At 50.7% G+C, this 18,794-nt stretch overlaps 1 protein-coding gene across 1 annotated transcript in view; it reads right to left on the reverse strand.

The window, feature by feature from the left end:
* The window catches only part of abhd5a (abhydrolase domain containing 5, lysophosphatidic acid acyltransferase a), a 30,400-nt gene extending 11,841 nt beyond the window's left edge, over positions 1-18,559 (reverse strand). Inside the window, exons 1-3 of the mRNA XM_072466894.1 lie at positions 18,485-18,559; positions 9,515-9,600; positions 6,202-6,574 (exon numbers count right to left, since the gene is read on the reverse strand). Of these exons, the coding sequence (XP_072322995.1) occupies positions 6,202-6,574; positions 9,515-9,600; positions 18,485-18,513 (488 nt within the window). The 5' untranslated portion in view covers positions 18,514-18,559. The remainder of the gene's footprint in view (positions 1-6,201; positions 6,575-9,514; positions 9,601-18,484) is intronic.
* Positions 18,560-18,794: the final 235 nt, after the last annotated feature.

Below are 18,794 nucleotides of genomic sequence, written 5' to 3' on the forward strand. Positions count from 1 at the left end.
CCGCACTGCAGCGGTAGCTGGGTTTTGTCTTCAAGTCTCTGGAGTGGGACTTGAACCCGTGACCTCGTGACTCAGAGGCGAGTGCGCGATTCACTGGCTATCAAAGGACAGCAGGTGGCCTTGAGAAGCCCCATGTCATGGATCTCTCCTTCCACAGGACACTCGACAGCAGCAGTGTGAAAATTCTGAAGCGATTATCCCTCAGCTACAGAATGTGCAGAATGAGGAAGCTGAAAAAAAAAATCAGAAATGATAATGGCCGAAATATTAAGTGCTTCTTTGAAAGTGTAAAATAAATTTCATCAGCTGATGTCAATTAAATTATATAATCTAAAGTTGAATTTTGAAATACAAATCTTAATCAGAGTACAAAAAACGTAACTAGAAATTGCCGAATAAATGGGTAGTGGCTCTAATCCGTAACAAATGTAAGTTCAATGTGATGTCAGTTGTCTTGTGCTTGTGACAACACCCAGAAAAGGAGGTGAGAGAAAGAGAGAGAGAGACAGAGCAAGAGAGAGACGGACAGACAGAGAAAGAGAGACAGAGCGAGAGAGACAGAGACAGAGAGAGACAGCGAGAGACAGAGAAACGGACATACAGAGAGAGAGAGACAGAGAGAGAGAGAGACAGAGAGAGACGGACAGAGAGAGAGAGATAGAGCTAGAGAGAGACAGAGAGAGACAGAGAGAGACAGAGAGAGACAGAGACAGAGAGAGAGAGAGAGAGAGAGACAGAGAGAGAGAGAGAGACAGAGAGACGGACAGAGAGAGAGAGACAGTGAGAGAGAGAGACAGAGAGAGACAGAGAGAGAGAGACAGAGAGAGAGAGAGTGAGAGAGAGACAGAGACAGAGAGAGAGAGAGAGCGAGAGAGAGTGAGACAGAGAGAGAGAGAGAGGAAGAGAGGGGGGAGGAACCTACAGAAAACAGAGTAAGAAACTCATGGAGCCGGGTGAGACACAGAAAGAGAAACCCAAAGAGAAATGAGCAAAACTGGAACTGAGCAGAAAAGGAAAGCAGAAGAGAAACGGGGAGAAAGAACAAAAAAGAGTTAGAGAGAAACAATGGTGAGAGAAAGAGGCAGAAAGATTAGTGAGCAATGAAGTTACAGAGGGAGAAACAACGAGGGGGGGGGGGGGGGGGGGGGGGGGGCAGGAGAGAAGCAAGATAAACACCAAAGGGGCTGGATAGGTAAAGAATAAGAACGTGAGAAAACTCCACTGATGGTACAAAAATAGTTTTTTTAAATCTGAGGACAACCTATCCCGCCAGCCAGGAACCAGGTGGGGTTTGGTGCAGTGCTGAGTTTACTCTCCGGCAAATTCAACCAGTGATTTGGGGCAGGTGATTTTGGCTCAGTGAGCGAGATTAAAATCCCCTCCATAGTCTCGCCAAAACCTCTCTCAGTCAAAAGCTAGGCTTTATAAATAATGCCCAGCCATTTTATTTAATTGGGACAAATCTCTTGGCAGATTCGGAGAACAGGAAGAGTACGCTTTCTCTTTCTTTGTTGCTTTTGTATTATTTTAGTTCCAGGGGTACACTCAGGGGATAGGGGAGGTGGGAGAGGGAGGGCGAGGGAAAGGATAGGGAGTGCTGAAGGCACTTTGAGAATACCATCGATGATTTAACTGGTTGGACTGGTTACATTTTGCTGCTGAGTTATCGATGCTTGCTCATGGGTACATCTTTGTGGGTCGCCTGCAGTATAATTAGGTCAATAATCAGCACCGTTCAGAGATCACCGAATCATTTCACTGAACAAGATCTTCTCAGTCACAATACCTTCTCTTTGTGAGCCTTGAATGCGGTGGATATTTCCATTATTAAATGTGAGTCTTGGAACCTCATCAAACAGAAATCTCCCCTTCTCACTGCTGAAAGCTCCCTGTCTTCGCAGCCACATACAGATAGAGAGATTCCAGATTTCTATCACTCCTGTGTGTGCAAAGGTGCTTCCTGATTCCACTCTGAAAGGCATACGGTGATTTGAATGGTGTAAATGGGAAATTATGCAGAGACAGAGTTGGTGATCTTGGTACTGGACAGGGTGTGGTATTTAACATCTAGCTTGGAGTTGAACAGGGAGTCACCTGCAAATAATCAGGTTTACGCTGAAAGAATGGTTAAGGAGGGACGGAGTAAATGGAGAGGGTGCATGGTCTCCGGTGGGGATGACAATATGAACCTTCCCAATGTTCAGCTGGAGGAACTTGTGACGTCACCAGTATTTGACGCCAGACAAGCAATTGAACAGTACTGAAGCAGTCAAAAGACATGGCAGAGGTAGAAATGGGTATCAGTGTGCACATGGAACCTGTGCCTGGAGGGAGGGGGGAGAGAGGGAGAGAGAGGGAGGGAGGGGTGCATCAATGCACCCTGTAAATATCAGCACCAATGCACCTTGTAGGGCAGCACGGTGGCACAGTGGTTAGCATTGCTGCCTCACGGTGCCTAGGTCCCAGGTTCTATCCCAGCTCTGGGTCACTGTCCGTGTGGAGTTTGCAAATTCTCCCCGTGTTTGCGTGGGTTTCGCCCCCACAACCCAAATATATGCAGGATAGGTGGATTGGCCACGCTAAATTGCCCCTTAATTGGAAAAAATGAATTGGGTACTCTAAATTTATAATATATTTTTTTAAATCAGTGCGCCCTGTAAACATTCTCCTCGAGTTTCAGGTCAGCTCCACTCTGTGAAATTGAAGAAGAAAAAGCCCCCATCCTAAACAACAGCATTGTTATTTAAGGTTAAACTTAACAAAACAGTGATTTTTTTTTTTTTGCATTTTGCGCGGTGGGCACGGGAGCAATAGGTCAGAAGGTGAGAGCATTGAGGGAGAACGAGGGAATAGGGACAGTGTGGCTCTGAGGCAGAGCAGACGGGGAGAAGTTGCTGAACACAGCGGGTCTGGTGGCCTGAAGTGCATATGTTTTAATGCAAGGAGCATTACGGGTAAGGCAGATGAACTTCGAGCTTGGATTACTACTTGGAACTATGATGTTGTTGCCATTACAGAGACCTGGTTGAGGGAAGGGCAGGATTGGCAGCTAAACGTTCCAGGATTTAGATGTTTCAGGCGGGATAGAGGGGGATGTAAAAGGGGAGGTGGAGTTGCGCTACTTGTTCGGGAGAATATCACAGCTATACTGCGAGAGGACACCTCAGAGGGCAGTGAGGCTATATGGGTAGAGATCAGGAATAAGAAGGGTGCAGTCACAATGTTGGGGGTATACTACAGGCCTCCCAACAGCCAGCGGGAGATAGAGGAGCAGATAGGTAGACAGATTTTGGAAAAGAGTAAAAACAACAGGGTTGTGGTGATGGGAGACTTCAACTTCCCCAATATTGACTGGGACTCACTTAGTGCCAGGGGCTTAGACGGGGCGGAGTTTGTAAGGAGCATCCAGGAGGGCTTCTTAGAACAATATGTAAACAGTCCAACTAGGGAAGGGGCGGTACTGGACCTGGTATTGGGGAATGAGCCCGGCCAGGTGGTAGATGTTTCAGTAGGGGAGCATTTCGGTAACAGTGACCACAATTCAGTAAGTTTTAAAGTACTGGTGGACAAGGATAAGAGTGGTCCGAGGATGAATGTGCTAAATTGGGGGAAGGCTAATTATAACAATATTAGGCGGGAACTGAAGAACATAGATTGGGGGCGGATGTTTGAGGGCAAATCAACATCTGACATGTGGGAGGCTTTCAAGTGTCAGTTGAAAGGAATACAGGACCGGCATGTTCCTGTGAGGAAGAAAGATGAATACGGCAATTTTCGGGAACATTGGATGACGAGTGATATTGTAGGCCTCGTCAAAAAGAAAAAGGAGGCATTTGTCAGGGCTAAAAGGCTGGGAACAGACGAAGCCTGTGTGGCATATAAGGAAAGTAGGAAGGAACTTAAGCAAGGAGTCAGGAGGGCTAGAAGGGGTCACAAAAAGTCATTAGCAAATAGGGTTAAGGAAAATCCCAAGGCTTTTTACACGTACATAAAAAGCAAGAGGGTAGCCAGGGAAAGGGTTGGCCCACTGAAGGATAGGCAAGGGAATCTATGTGTGGAGCCAGAGGAAATGGGCGAGGTACTAAATGAATACTTTGCATCAGTATTCACCAAAGAGAAGGAATTGGTAGATGTTGAGTCTGGAGAAGGGGGTGTAGATAGCCTGGGTCACATTGTGATCCAAAAAGACGAGGTGTTGGGTGTCTTAAAAAATATTAAGGAAGATAAGTCCCCAGGGCCTGATGGGATCTACCCCAGAATACTGAAGGAGGCTGGAGAGGAAATTGCTGAGGCCTTGACAGAAATCTTTGGATCCTCGCTGTCTTCAGGGGATGTCCCGGAGGACTGGAGAATAGCCAATGTTGTTCCTCTGTTTAAGAAGGGTAGCAAGGATAATCCCGGGAACTACAGGCCGGTGAGCCTTACGTCAGTGGTAGGGAAATGACTGGAGAGAATTCTTAGAGACAGGATCTACTCCCATTTGGAAGCAAATGGACGTATTAGTGAGAGGCAGCACGGTTTTGTGAAGGGGAGGTCGTGTCTCACTAACTTGATAGAGTTTTTCGAGGAGGTCACTAAGATGATTGATGCAGGTAGGGCAGTAGATGTTGTCTATATGGACTTCAGTAAGGCCTTTGACAAGGTCCCTCATGGTAGACTAGTACAAAAGGTGAAGTCACACGGGATCAGGGGTGAACTGGCAAGGTGGATACAGAACTGGCTAGGCCATAGAAGGCAGAGGGTAGCAATGGAGGGATGCTTTTCTAATTGGAGGGCTGTGACCAGTGGTGTTCCACAGGGATCAGTGCTGGGACCTTTGCTCTTTGTAGTATATATAAATGATTTGGAGGAAAATGTAACTGGTCTGATTAGTAAGTTTGCAGACGACACAAAGGTTGGTGGAATTGCGGATAGCGATGAGGACTGTCTGAGGATACAGCAGGATTTAGATTGTCTGGAGACTTGGGCGGAGAGATGGCAGATGGAGTTTAATCCGGACAAATGTGAGGTAATGCATTTTGGAAGGTCTAATGCAGGTAGGGAATATACAGTGAATGGTAGAACCCTCAAGAGTATTGAAAGTCAAAGAGATCTAGGAGTACAGGTCCACAGGTCATTGAAAGGGGCAACACAGGTGGAGAAGGTAGTCAAGAAGGCATACGGCATGCTGGCCTTCATTTGCCGGGGCATTGAGTATAAGAATTGGCAAGTCATGTTGCAGCTGTATAGAACTTTAGTTAGGCCACACTTGGAGTATAGTGTTCAATTCTGGTCGCCACACTACCAGAAGGATGTGGAGGCTTTAGAGAGGGTGCAGAAGAGATTTACCAGAATGTTGCCTGGTATGGAGGGCATAAGCTATGAGGAGCGGTTGAATAAACTCGGTTTGTTCTCACTGGAACGAAGGAGGTTGAGGGGCGACCTGATAGAGGTATACAAAATTATGAGGGGCATAGACAGAGTGGATAGTCAGAGGCTTTTCCCCAGGGTAGAGGGGTCAATTACTAGGGGGCATAGGTTTAAGGTGAGAGGGGCAAGGTTTAGAGTAGATGTACGAGGCAAGTTTTTTACGCAGAGGGTAGTGGGTACCTGGAACTCGCTACCGGAGGTGGTAGTGGAAGCAGGGACGATAGGGACATTTAAGGGGCATCTTGACAAATATATGAATAGGATGGGAATAGAAGGATACGGACCCAGGAAGTGTAGAAGATTGTAGTTTAGTCGGGCAGTATGGTCGGCACGGGCTTGGAGGGCCGAAGGGCCTGTTCTTGTGCTGTACATTTCTTTGTTCTTTGTTTGCTACCCCTCACAGATGACGACAGTGTTTATTTTAAGTCTCAGTACCAGGTTCACCTCTCACTCCGAGCCTCACTTCTAGGTGGAAAAAACAGGTATCTGGATAATAATCATTGAAAGCCCAACACGAAAAATACTGATTGAGAATGAAGGAGAATCTACAGCTCATCAACTGTGGCTGGATGGGAATCCACAGCCCAGTCTTGGTGTCAGTGATATTTCCCTGATTAGTGGAAATCAAGAGCAGAAAGTATAGATCAAACAAGAAATTGTTGCTTCAACTTTTGGAGTGGCTGCGATAGCTAGCAATTGGTAACTGATCAAAACTGCTTACTGAAACCTTCCAAATGTGCCTCTTCCTGCTAACTCTTCAAAACCGTTATTTGTCCAAAATGTTCCACCTACCTTTGTGGACATTGAATTGTGTATGAAGCAGCCAAATATGCTCCAAGGTTATGTCCCAATAAAATCATTTTCTCCATTCCCACTGTGGCCCTCCATTCCTCTATAGACTCCACAAACTGTGTTTCTGCCAGAACTGAATCAGTGCTGAAATGTGGCCTGCTACTCTGGCCAAATCCCACCAGGTCAAAAGCATACACAGTGCGTTGTAGGCTAAGTGCATCAAAGTTCAAAGTCCAGAGTCCAACTCCCCCTCCAAATCCATGAATCAGAACAAGTGGAGTTTTGTTATGAGTATCTTGACTGAATGTTAGTGTCCATATCTCATTGCCACTTGGTAGCGAAACATATTCTTTCGTAAATTTACTTCTGACACCTGCAAAATATAAAGTAGCCAAATCAACGGGATTTGCTTTCTTTTTGCTTTCTGTACTTAACATATTAGCCAAATACGGTGGCGCAGCGGTTAGCACTGCTGCCTCACGCCGCCGAGGACCCGGGTTCGATCCCGGCCCCGGGTCACTGTCCATGTGGAGTTTGCACGTTCTCCCTGTGTAAGCGTGGGTCTCACCCCCACAACCCAAAAAGATGTGCACAGTAGGTGGGTTGGCCACATAAAATTGCCCCTTAATTGGAATAAAAATGAATTGGGCACTTTAAATAAAAAAAACATATTGGCTAAATAATAGGCTGATGAATCAGCAATCCATCTTGGATTAGTGATTCAGTCTGAGCAGAAGCTGAACTGGACCAGCCATATAAATGCTGCAAGAGCAAGTAAGGTGGTAGAAATTCTGTGGTGAGTAACTAACTCACCTCTTGACTTCCTGAAGCTTGCCCACCATCTACAAGGCACAAGTCAGGAGTGTGATGGAATACTCTCCACTTGCCTGAGTGAGTACAGCTCCAACAACACTCAAGAAGCTCAACACCATCCAGGACAAAGCAGCCCGCTTGACTGGCGCCCCTTCCACACACATTCAAACCCTCCACCACCGACACACAATAGCAGACATGTGTACCATCCACAAGATGCACTTACCAAGGCTCCTGAGACAGTACCTTCTAAACCCATGACCTCCAACACCTAGAAGGATAAGGGCAGCAGATACATGGGAATACCACCACCTGCAAGTTCCCCTCCCAGACACAAATCATCTGGGTCAGAGTTTGCGAACTCCCTTCCAAACAGCACTGTGGATGTACCTATACCACGTGGGCTGCTGCCTCAGCAAGGCAGCTCCATCAATCTTGGGACTTGAATATGCTCAATAACTGAAGGCCCCCAGCCCGGTGGGCCAGAGAATTCCAGCGATTCAACCCCCCCCTTATCGTAGTCCTAAATAGTTGACCCCTTAACCCGAGACGGTGACCTCTAGTTCTAGACTCTCAAGTCAGGAGAAACAAACTTTCGCTATCTGCCCTTCAAGCCCACATGAATTTGGTATGTTTCAATGAGACCACCTCTCATTCTTCTAAGCTCCAGAGAATATCGGCACATTCTACCCAAGGACAGATGCAACAATGATGACGTTTGGAAGCTAAACCTGATGTTTAAGTTTTCAAGGGCTGTAGGCGGTAGACAGCAAAGTCGACTTAAGGTCGCAGTCACATTGGCCATGATCTTGCTGACTGGTGGAGTAGGCTTGATGGGCTGAATGGCCTACTGATGCTCCAATTTGATCTTGTTAACTGCCATTGAACTATCTGGCCTTGTATTCCTCCCCTTCGTTAATGGCCAGTGAGTACAGTTTTCAGTGTACGCGGAGAGGGTCTGCAGCCGAGACAATCCAACAAAGTAAGGGATCATTTGCAACAGTGAGGTTGGGATGAATTAATTCCCCAACAAATACAATGTACCCTTGCCTTTGGTGAAACTATGTAAGGAAACATTGGAATTCACTGAGCCCAAAAACTTCAACATAACCATCCATACTCCCCTCTCCACTACTTAACCATAGCCAATTACTCTGCATCAATGATAGTTGCATTGTTTAAGTACAATGCATGGGTGGCACGGTAGCACAGTGGTTAGCACAGTTGCGTCACGGCTCCAGGGTCGCAGGTTCGATTCCCGGCTTGGGTCACTGTCTGTGTGGAGTCTGCACGTTCTCCCTGTGTCTCTGTGGGTTTCCTCCGGGTGCTCCGGTTTCCTCCCACAGTCCAAAGATGTGCAGGTTAGGTGGACTGGCCATGCTAAATTGCCCTTAGTGTCCAGAAAAAAAGGTTGGCTGCGGTTACTGGGATACAGGGATAGAGTGACGGTGTGGGCTTGGGTAGGGTGCTCTTTCCAAGGGCCGGTACAGACTCGATGGGCTGAATGGCCTCCTTCTGCACTGTAAATTCTATGATTCTATAATGCTAATGCCTAGTTGCTTCAGTTCTGCATTTACCTGACACATATCTCAATCTATTGTCATATCAACTGATGGACACAGTGTCGATTATCGTGGTCTGCAGCATACAACACTAGTCTCAATCAAAAAGTATTGCAAAAACATAGGCGTAGGTCATTTAGCCCATCAAACCCACTCCGCCATTTGTTAGTCACAGCAGGTCTATTTTTTGAAATACTATCCAATATTCTAGCTTTTCCCAGTTCTGCTGAAAGGGCATCGACCTGAAATGTTAACACTGTTTCGCTCCACAGATGCTGCCATATGCCCAGGACTTTCAATTCACATTTCAGATTTCCAGAATCAATATGAATGGGATCCTGAGTATTGCTGGAAAAAAAGAGGCATGTCAAAGCTTTTCATCTTGCATTCATCAGGGGACTTCGCAAGAGTACCAGTGTAAGAGGCTAACAACCATTTATACTGGGTGAGAAGAGAATGCTGATTGGTTGGCAAGTGGACTCTGATTGGTAGAGGTATTACCATGGAGAATGCACCAGTTGATGGTGACTTACAGATAACTGCCAAGCATTGCTTGAAATTTAAACCAGGCAGTTTGACTCTGACTGGGGAATGAATCAGCGAATAGCCATCACTTATTTTGTTTAGCTGAAACAGGCGCAATATGTGTACATGTTCTTTCTGTCTACAAATAACAGGTTCCCGTGTATTAATATATGTAGCTTTTCATACAGTATAAATTGTTGTTTCCCCTTATACTGGTATTCTTGCACAGTGCCCTCATGAGCGCCAGATGAAAAGCTTCAACATGCCTCTTTTATCCCCAATAAATGAGATCTGACGAGCACTCTCATAAAGTCACACTTTTATATTCTATATCTTCTGTGATGCTAATCCAGGATTCATCAAAAATTATAAAGAAAATCAATAGGCAAATGAGTTAAACGATCTTTCCTTACCCTGTAACATCTTATTCTCAGCATCCTTTAGAAGGGACAAAGATGTGGGACACCAGGTCGGCAGCCAACTAAGAAGCCATCCTAACCTAACAGGGGGGAAAAAAGAGTTAAACATTGAGAAACATGTACACTACCATACACCCAATGGCAATTCTGGGAGATAATAACATTTACCACAGGGGAAAGTGCTTCTTGAGAACACACTCATTTCAAGCAATACTAAATACGTAATTATTGTGCCTCAGACAAACAGAATATAGAATGTTATCAGGCAATCATTACTATCAAGCGTTCCGATATTGAGAGGACACAGCAATTATGAATCCCTGACAGGAGTATTGTCATCCTCGGCTGAGAAGGCAAAACCTGCTGATGTCTCAAACGATCCAGCGCCCAGGAACTGTGGCCTGCAGCTTGGCCTTCTGTACAAATCTTATTCATTACCCTTTGGAGCAATTTATCAGTCTCCACAAAAGGTTAACAGGAGTGTAGAATCACACAAAATGCAACCTGGAAAAAGGCACGAGTGTTTCTGAAAATGCGCTCGATGCAAACGGGTGCAGCAAGGGACTCAAAAGTGTATTCACAACAAGGTATCAGAAGCTGGGACAACTTTGATACAGGGCCCAAAATAACCGCTTCCAATAGTTAGCAGGTAAATTCAGACCGCATCCTAAGCAAAAGACATTGTGGTTTCAAATTAAACACTTTTCCTAGACAAGTTGCAATATTCCAAAGGTTGAGCGATCAAAATCGGAGAGGCTCAATAAGCCAGGAAGAGCGGCGATATCTGGGAGGGTTATGATGTTGGGCTGGATGAGATAATAACTGAGATGTTGTATAAACAGCAACGAGAGTGCTTTTGGAGTTTGGTGAAAAATAGGGAGTTAGGTGAAGCTGGGAGAAGGAAACCAAAAAGACTGAGTACGGAGCTCAGTCTCAGTCCCGGCAGGAGCGGAGCTCAGTCTCAGTCCGGGCAGGAGCGGAGCTCAGTCTCAGTCTGGGCAGTAGCGGAGCTCAGTCTCAGTCCGGGCAGGAGCGGAGCTCAGTCTCAGTCTGGGCAGGAGTGGAACTCAGTCTCAGTCCGGGCAGGAGCGGAGCCCAGTCTCAGTCCGGGCAGGAGCGGAGCTCAGTGTCAGTCCGGGCAGGAGCGGAGCTCAGTCTCAGTCCGGACAGGAGCGGAGCTCAGTCTCAGTCCGGGAAGGAGCGGAGCTCAGTCTCTGTCCGGACAGGAGCGGAGCTCAGTCTCTGTCTGGGCAGTAGGGGAGCTCAGTCTCAGTCTGGGCAGGAGCGGAGCTCAGTCTCAGTCTGGGCAGGAGTGGAACTCAGTCTCAGTCCGGGCAGGAGCGGAGCCCAGTCTCAGTCCGGGCAGGAGCGGAGCTCAGTCTCAGTCCAGGCAGGAGCGGAGCTCAGTCTCAGTCCGGACAGGAGCGGAGCTCAGTCTCTGTCCGGACAGGAGCGGAGCTCAGTCTCTGTCTGGGCAGTAGGGGAGCTCAGTCTCAGTCTGGGCAGGAGCGGAGCTCAGTCTCAGTCTGGGCAGGAGTGGAACTCAGTCTCAGTCCGGGCAGGAGCGGAGCCCAGTCTCAGTCCGGGCAGGAGCGGAGCTCAGTCTCAGTCCGGGCAGGAGCGGAGCTCAGTCTCAGTCCGGACAGGAGCGGAGCTCAGTCTCAGTCCGGGAAGGAGCGGAGCTCAGTCTCAGTCCGGGCAGGAGCGGAGCTCAGTCTCAGTCCGGGCAGGAGCGGAGCTCAGTCTCAGTCCGGGCAGGAGCGGAGCTCAGTCTCAGTCCGGGCAGGAGCGGAGCTCAGTCTCAGTCCGGGCAGGAGCGGAGCTCAGTCTCAGTCAGGGCAGGAGCGGAGCTCAGTCTCAGTCCGGGCAGGAGCGGAGCCCAGTCTCAGTCCGGGCAGGAGCGGAGCTCAGTCTCAGTCCGGGCAGGAGCGGAGCTCAGTCTCAGTCCGGACAGGAGCGGAGCTCAGTCTCTGTCCGGGAAGGAGCGGAGCTCAGTCTCAGTCCGGGCAGGAGCGGAGCTCAGTCTCAGTCCGGGCAGGAGCGGAGCTCAGTCTCAGTCCGGGCAGGAGCGGAGCTCAGTCTCAGTCCGGGCAGGAGCGGAGCTCAGTCTCAGTCAGGGCAGGAGCGGAGCTCAGTCTCAGTCCAGGCAGGAGCGGAGCTCAGTCTCAGTCCAGGCAGGAGCGGAACTCAGTCTCAGTCCAGGCAGGAGCGGAGCTCAGTCTCAGTCCGGTCAGGAGCGGAGCTCAGTCTCAGTCCAGGCAGGAGCGGAGCTCAGTCTCAGTCCAGGCAGGAGCGGAGCATAGTCTCAGTCCGGGCATGAGCGGAGCTCAGTCACAGCGGGCAGGAGCGGAGCTCAGCCTCAGTCCGGGAAGGAGCGGAGCTCAGTCTCAGTCCGGGCAGGAGCGGAGCTCAGTCTCAGTCCGGGCAGGAGCGGAGCTCAGTCTCAGTCCGGGCAGGAGCGGAGCTCAGTCTCAGTCCGGGCAGGAGCGGAGCTCAGTCTCAGTCCGGGCAGGAGCGGAACTCAGTCTCAGTCCAGGCAGGAGCGGAGCTCAGTCTCAGTCCGGTCAGGAGCGGAGCTCAGTCTCAGTCCGGGCAGGAGCGGAGCACAGTCACAGTCCGGGCATGAGCGGAGCGCAGTTCCAGTCCGGGCAGGAGCGGAGCTCAGTCTCAGTCCGGGCAGGAGCGGAGCTCAGTCTCAGTCCGGGCAGGAGCGGAGCTCAGTCTCAGTCCGGGCAGGAGCGGAGCTCAGTCTCAGTCCGGGCAGGAGCGGAGCTCAGTCTCAGTCCGGGCAGGAGCGGAACTCAGTCTCAGTCCGGGCAGGAGCGGAACTCAGTCTCAGTCCGGGCAGGAGCGGAGCTCAGTCTCAGTCCGGGCAGGAGCGGAGCTCAGTCTCAGTCCGGGCAGGAGCGGAACTCAGTCTCAGTCCGGGCATGAGCGGAGCTCAGTCTCAGTCCGGGCAGGAGCGGAGCTCAGTCTCAGTCCGGGCAGGAGCGGAGCTCAGTCTCAGTCCGGGCAGGAGCGGAGCTCAGTCTCAGTCCGGGCAGGAGCGGAGCTCAGTCTCAGTCCGGGCAGGAGCGGAGCTCAGTCTCAGTCCGGGCAGGAGCGGAGCTCAGTCTCAGTCCGGGCAGGAGCGGAACTCAGTCTCAGTCCGGGCAGGAGCGGAGCTCAGTCTCAGTCCGGGCAGAAGCGGAACTCAGTCTCAGTCCGGGCAGGAGCGGAGCTCAGTCTCAGTCCGGGCAGGAGCGGAGCTCAGTCTCAGTCCGGGCAGGAGCGGAACTCAGTCTCAGTCCGGGCAGGAGCGGAGCTCAGTCTCAGTCCGGGCAGGAGCGGAGCTCAGTCTCAGTCCGGGCAGGAGTGGAGCTCAGTCTCAGTCGGGGCAGGAGCGGAGCTCAGTCTCAGTCGGGGCAGGAGCGGAGCTCAGTCTCAGTCTGGGCAGGGGCGGAGCTCAGTCTCAGTCCGGGCAGGAGCGGAGCTATGTCTCAGTCCGGGCAGGAGCGGAGCTCAGTCTCAGTCCGGGCAGGAGCGGAGCTCAGTCTCAGTCCGGGCAGGAGCGGAGCTCAGTCTCAGTCCGGGCAGGAGCGGAGCTCAGTCTCAGTCTGGGCAGGAGCGGAGCTCAGTCTCAGTCCGGGCAGGAGCGGAGCTCAGTCTCAGTCCGGGCAGGAGCGGAGCTCAGTCTCAGTCCGGGCAGGAGCGGAGCTCAGTCTCAGTCCGGGCAGGAGCGGAGCTCAGTCTCAGTCGGGGCAGGAGCGGAGCTCAGTCTCAGTCCGGGCAGGAGCGGAGCTCAGTCTCAGTCCGGGCAGGAGCGGAGCTCAGTCTCAGGCCGGACAGGTGCGGAGCTCAGTCTCAGTCCTGGGAAGGAGCGGAGCTCAGGGTCAGTCCGGGAAGGAACGGAGCTCAGTCTCAGTCCGGACAGGAGCGGAGCTCATTCTCAGTCCGGAAAGGAGTGGAGCTCAGTCTCAGTCTGGGCTGGAGCGGAGCTCAGTCTCAGTCCGGGCAGGAGCGGAGCTCAGTCTCAGTCCGGGCAGGAGCGGAGCTCAGTCTCAGTCCCGGCAGGAGCGGAGCTCAGTCTCAGTCAGGGCAGGAGCGGAGCTCAGTCTCAGTCCGGGCAGGAGCGGAGCTCAGTCTCAGTCCGGGCAGGAGCAGAGCTCAGTCTAGGTCCGGGCAGGAGCGGAGCTCAGTCTCAGTCAGGGCAGGAGCGGAGCTCAGTCTCAGTCCGGGCAGGAGCGGAGCTCAATTTCAGTCTGGGAAGGAGCAGAGCTCAGTCTCAGTCCGGGAAGGAGCGGTGCTCAGTCTCAGTCCCGGCAGGAGCGGAGCTCAGTCTCAGTCGGGGCAGGAGCGGAGCTCAGTCTCAGTCCGGGCAGGAGCGGAGCTCAGTCTCAGTCCGGGCAGGAGCGGAGCTCAGTCTAGGTCCGGGCAGGAGCGGAGCTCAGTCTCAGTCCGGGCAGGAGCGGAGCTCAGTCTCAGTCCGGGCAGGAGCGGAGCTCAGTCTCAGTCTGGGCAGGAGCGGAGCTCAGTCTCAGTCCGGGCAGGAGCAGAGCTCAGTCTCAGTCCGGGCAGGAGCGGAGCTCAGTCTCAGTCGGGGCAGGAGCGGAGTTCAGTCTCAGTCCGGGCAGGAGCGGAGCTCAGTCTCAGTCCGGTCAAGAGCGGAGCTCAGTCACAGTCCGGGCAGGAGCGGAGCTCAGTCTCAGTCGGGGCAGGAGCGGAGCTGGAGAGATGGTACAGGAGAGAGGGCTTTAGATTTCTGGGACATTGGGACCATTTTGGGGGGCAGTGGGACCTGTATAAGGTGGACGGTCTGCACCTGAATCAAAATGGGACTAGTGCCCTTGCAGGGAGGTTTGCTAGTGCTTTGGGGGGGGGGGGGGGGGGGGGGGGGGGGATTTAAACTAACTAGGCAAGGGGGGTGGGATCCTGAGAGAAGGTTCAGCAGGGATAGATGCACAGCCAAAATCAGAACAGACATAAAGTGAGTCAGGAAGGCTCACAGGATGTCTAGACCAGTTCCGTCATGAGGGAGTTTGGCAAGATTGGACGGTATTTATTTTAATGCAAGGAGTCTGACGAACAAGGCAGATGAATTGTGGGCACAAATTAAAACATGGGGATATGATGGCATTGTTGTCTCTGAGACATGGTTGAAAGAGGGACAGGATTGGCAGCTCAATATTCCAGGATACAGGATCTTCAGGCGAGATAGGGAAGGAAGTAAAAGAGGAGGGGGGTGTCACAATTTTAATCAGGGAATCAATTACAGCAGTAAGGAGGGGACAACATCTTGGAAGGCTCTTCAACACAAGCCATATGGGTAGAACATAAAAACCAAAAAAGGAGCAATCACATTGCTGGGAGTGTTCTATAGGTCCCCTAACAGTCCAAGCGAAATAGAAGAGCCGATATGTAGGCAAATCTCAGAGAAGTGTAAAATTATAGTGTAAGACCATAAGACATAAAAGCAGAATTAAGCCACTCGGCCCATCGAATCTGCTCCGCCATTCAATCATGGCTGATATTTTTCTCATCCCATTCTCCTGCCTTATCCCCATAACCCCTGATCCCCCTTATTAATCAAGAACCTATCTATCTCTGTCTTAAAGACACTCAGTGATTTGGCCTCCACAGCCTTCTGTGGCAGAGTCCCACAGATTCACCACCCTCTGGCTGAAGAAATTCCCCCTCATCTCCTTTAGTCTGAGATGGTGTCCTCTGGTTCTAGTTTTTCCTACAAGTGGAAACATCCTCTCCACGTCCATTCTATCCAGGCCTCACAGTATCCTGTAAGTTTCAATAACATCCTCCCTCATCCTTCTGAACTCCAAGAGTACAGATCTAGAGTCCTCAACCGTTCCTCATACGACAAGCTGTTCATTCCAGGAATCATTCTTGTGAACCTCCTCTGGACCCTTTCCAAGGCCAGCACATCCTTCCTTAGATACGGGGCCCAAAACTGCTCACAATACTCCAAATGGGATCTGATCAGAGCCTTACACAGCCTCAGAAGTACATCCCTGGTGGGTAGAGAAATCAGGGAGAAGGACTGTAGTGGTAGTGAGGGATTTCAACTTCCCCAATATTAAACTGGGGTAGCCATAGTGTGAAAGGTTTAGAGGGAGCGGAATTCTTAAAATGCATCCAGGAGAACTTTTTCAGCCAGTACGTAGAAGGACCTACAAGGGAGGGCGCGGTCCTGTTTTTAGGTAACGAAGCTGGGTAAGTGGTTGAACTATCAGTGGGGGAGCATTTTGCAGGCAGTGATCATAACTCTGTTAGGTTCAAGATTGTTATGGAGAAGGACAAGGATGGGCCTGAGATCAAAGTTCTAAACTGGGGGAGGGCCAATTTTAATAAGATCAGATATGATTTGGCCAGTGTGGATTGGCAGCAGATACTTTCAGGTAAATCTGTGACAGAACAGTGGGACACATTCAAGAAAGAAATAGGGGGAGTACAGGGCCAACATGTTCCAATCAGGAAAAAAAGTGGGGCCAACAAATCCAGTGACTCCTGGATATTGAGAGATATGCAGCATTGGTCCAGGAAAGAAAGGGAGGCTTCTGGCAGATATTGAGGGCACAAAACAGCAGAAGCCCTATAGGCATATAGAATGTGCTTGAGGGAACTTAAAAGGAAATTAGGATAGCAAAATGGGAACTTGCAAGTAGGTAAAATAAAGGAACATCCCAAGTTGTTTTACAAGTACATTAAGGGTAAAAAGATTACTAGGGAAAGAGTAGGGCACATTAAGGACCACAGGGGTAATTTGTGTGTGGAGCTGGAGGATGTAGGTGGGATTCTAAGTAAATACTTTGTGTCAGTGTTCACTCGTGAGAGGGACAACAGTAGGGGTGGAGAAATCAGAGAGAAGGACGGTAATAAAATTAAAGCGATTAAGATAGACAGAGAGGAGGTCCTAGCAGGCTCAAAAGTAGACAAACATCCAGGGCCAGATGAAATGTATCCCAGGCTGTTAAGTGAGGCTAGGGAGGAAATAGCAGGGGCACTAGCAATAATTTTCAATTCCCCTCTGGCCACAGGAAAGGTGCCGGAGGACTGGAGGATAGCCAATGTGGCACCATTATTCAAGCAGGGAGGGAAGGATGAACCAGGAAACTACAGACCTGTCAGTCTAACCTCAGTGGTGGGGAAACGACTGGAAGTAATTCTGAGAGACAGAATTAATCTGCATTTGGAGGCAGGGGTTAATCAAGAACACTCAGCATGGTTTTGTTAAGGAAAGGTTATGTCTGACCAACTTGATTGAATTTTTCGAAGATGTAACCAGATGTGTAGATGAGGGAAATGCATTTGACATAGTCTACTTGGACTTCAGCAAGGTTTTTGATAAAGTCCCAGGGGGTGACTGATACCGAAGGAAATATGGATTCAAAATGACCAGTGTGGGTTCCATGGAGTCTCACTCCCCGGGATATCAGTCCAGTGTGAATGGACACTGAGTCTCTGGGATGTGAGTGTCCAGTGTGAGTGGACACTCAGTCTGTGGGATGTGAGTGTCCAGTGTGAGTGGACACTGAGTCTCTGGGATGTGAGTGTCCAGTGTGAGTGGACACTGAGTCTCTGGGATGTGAGTGTCCAGTGTGAGTGGACACTCAGTCTGTGGGATGTGAGTGTCCAGTGTGAGTGGGACACTGAGTCTCTGGGATGTGAGTGTCCAGTGTGAGTGGACACTGAGTCTCTGGGATGTGAGGTGTCCAGTGTGAGTGGACACTGAGTCTCTGGGATGTGAGTGTCCAGTGTGAGTGGACACTGAGTCTCTGGGATGTGAATGTCCAGTGTGAGTGGACACTGAGTCTCTGGGATGTGAGGTGTCCAGTGTGAGTGGACACTGAGTCTCTGGGATGTGAGTGTCCAGTGTGAGTGGACACTGTGTCTCTGGGATGTGGGTGTCCAGTGTGAGTGGACACAGTCTCTGGGATGTGAGTGTCCAGTGTGGAGTGGACACTGAGTCTCTGGGATGTGAGTGTCCAGTGTGAGTGGACACAGTCTCTGGGATGTGAGTGTCCAGTGTGAGTGGACACTGAGTCTCTGGGATGTGAGTGTCCAGTGTGAGTGGACACTGAGTCTCTGGGATGTGAATGTCCAGTGTGAGTGGACACTGAGTCTCTGGGATGTGAGTGTCCAGTGTGAATGGACACTGAGTCTCTGGGATGTGAATGTCCAGTGTGACTGCACACTGAGTCTCTGGGATGTGAATGTCCAGTGTGAATGGACACTGAGTCTCTGGGATGTGAATGTCCAGTGTGAGTGGACACTGAGTCTCTGGGATGTGAGTGTCCAGTGTGACTGCACACTGAGTCTCTGGGATGTGAGTGTCCAGTGTGAATGGACACTGAGTCTCTGGGATGTGAATGTCCAGTGTGAGTGGACACTGAGTCTCTGGGATGTGAGTGTCCCAGTGTGAATGGACACTGAGTCTCTGGGATGTGAATGTCCAGTGTGAGTGGACACTGAGTCTCTGGGATGTGAGGTGTCCAGTGTGACTGCACACTGAGTCTCTGGGATGTGAGTGTCCAGTGTGAATGGACACTGAGTCTCTGGGATGTGAATGTCCAGTGTGAATGGACACTGAGTCTCTGGGATGTGAATGTCCAGTGTGAGTGGACACTGAGTCTCTGGGATGTGAGTGTCCAGTGTGACTGCACACTGAGTCTCTGGGATTGTGAAGTGTCCAGTGTGAATGGACACTGAGTCTCTGGGATGTGAATGTCCAGTGTGAGTGGACACTGAGTCTCTGGGATGTGAATGTCCAGTGTGAGTGGACACTGAGTCCTCTGGGATGTGAGTGTCCAGTGTGAGTGGACACTGAGTCTCTGGGATGTGAGTGTCCAGTGTGACTGCACACTGAGTCTCTGGGATGTGAATGTCCAGTGTGAGTGGGACACTGAGTCTCTGGGATGTGAATGTCCAGTGTGAGTGGATAGTGTCCACACTCCGGCCAGTTTTACTCACAGTCCGGCTCCCGAAGATTCCGCCGCCATATTGACCCGGAAATTACATCATGGCACCCTACCTACTGACGTCACCGCCCGGACGGAACAAGAAGGCGGCGCGGGGCCAAGAGCGGCGCCGGGTGCCGGCTGGGAGGCCATTTGGAGCGGGCGCCGGAGGTGGGGAATGCGGCTGTACAATCCGGATAATCGGGGCGCGACTCGCCGCCGAGGCCGGGGGTGACATTTGGACTTTTACTTTACGGGAATCGCCACAGGATTCCGACCATAAAATCTAGACCATGGGGGAGTATTCCCCACCCCCACCAACC

This window comes from Scyliorhinus torazame, chromosome 11 (genome assembly GCF_047496885.1).
Source record: "Scyliorhinus torazame isolate Kashiwa2021f chromosome 11, sScyTor2.1, whole genome shotgun sequence".
In the NCBI taxonomy this organism is placed as follows: domain Eukaryota; kingdom Metazoa; phylum Chordata; class Chondrichthyes; order Carcharhiniformes; family Scyliorhinidae; genus Scyliorhinus; species Scyliorhinus torazame.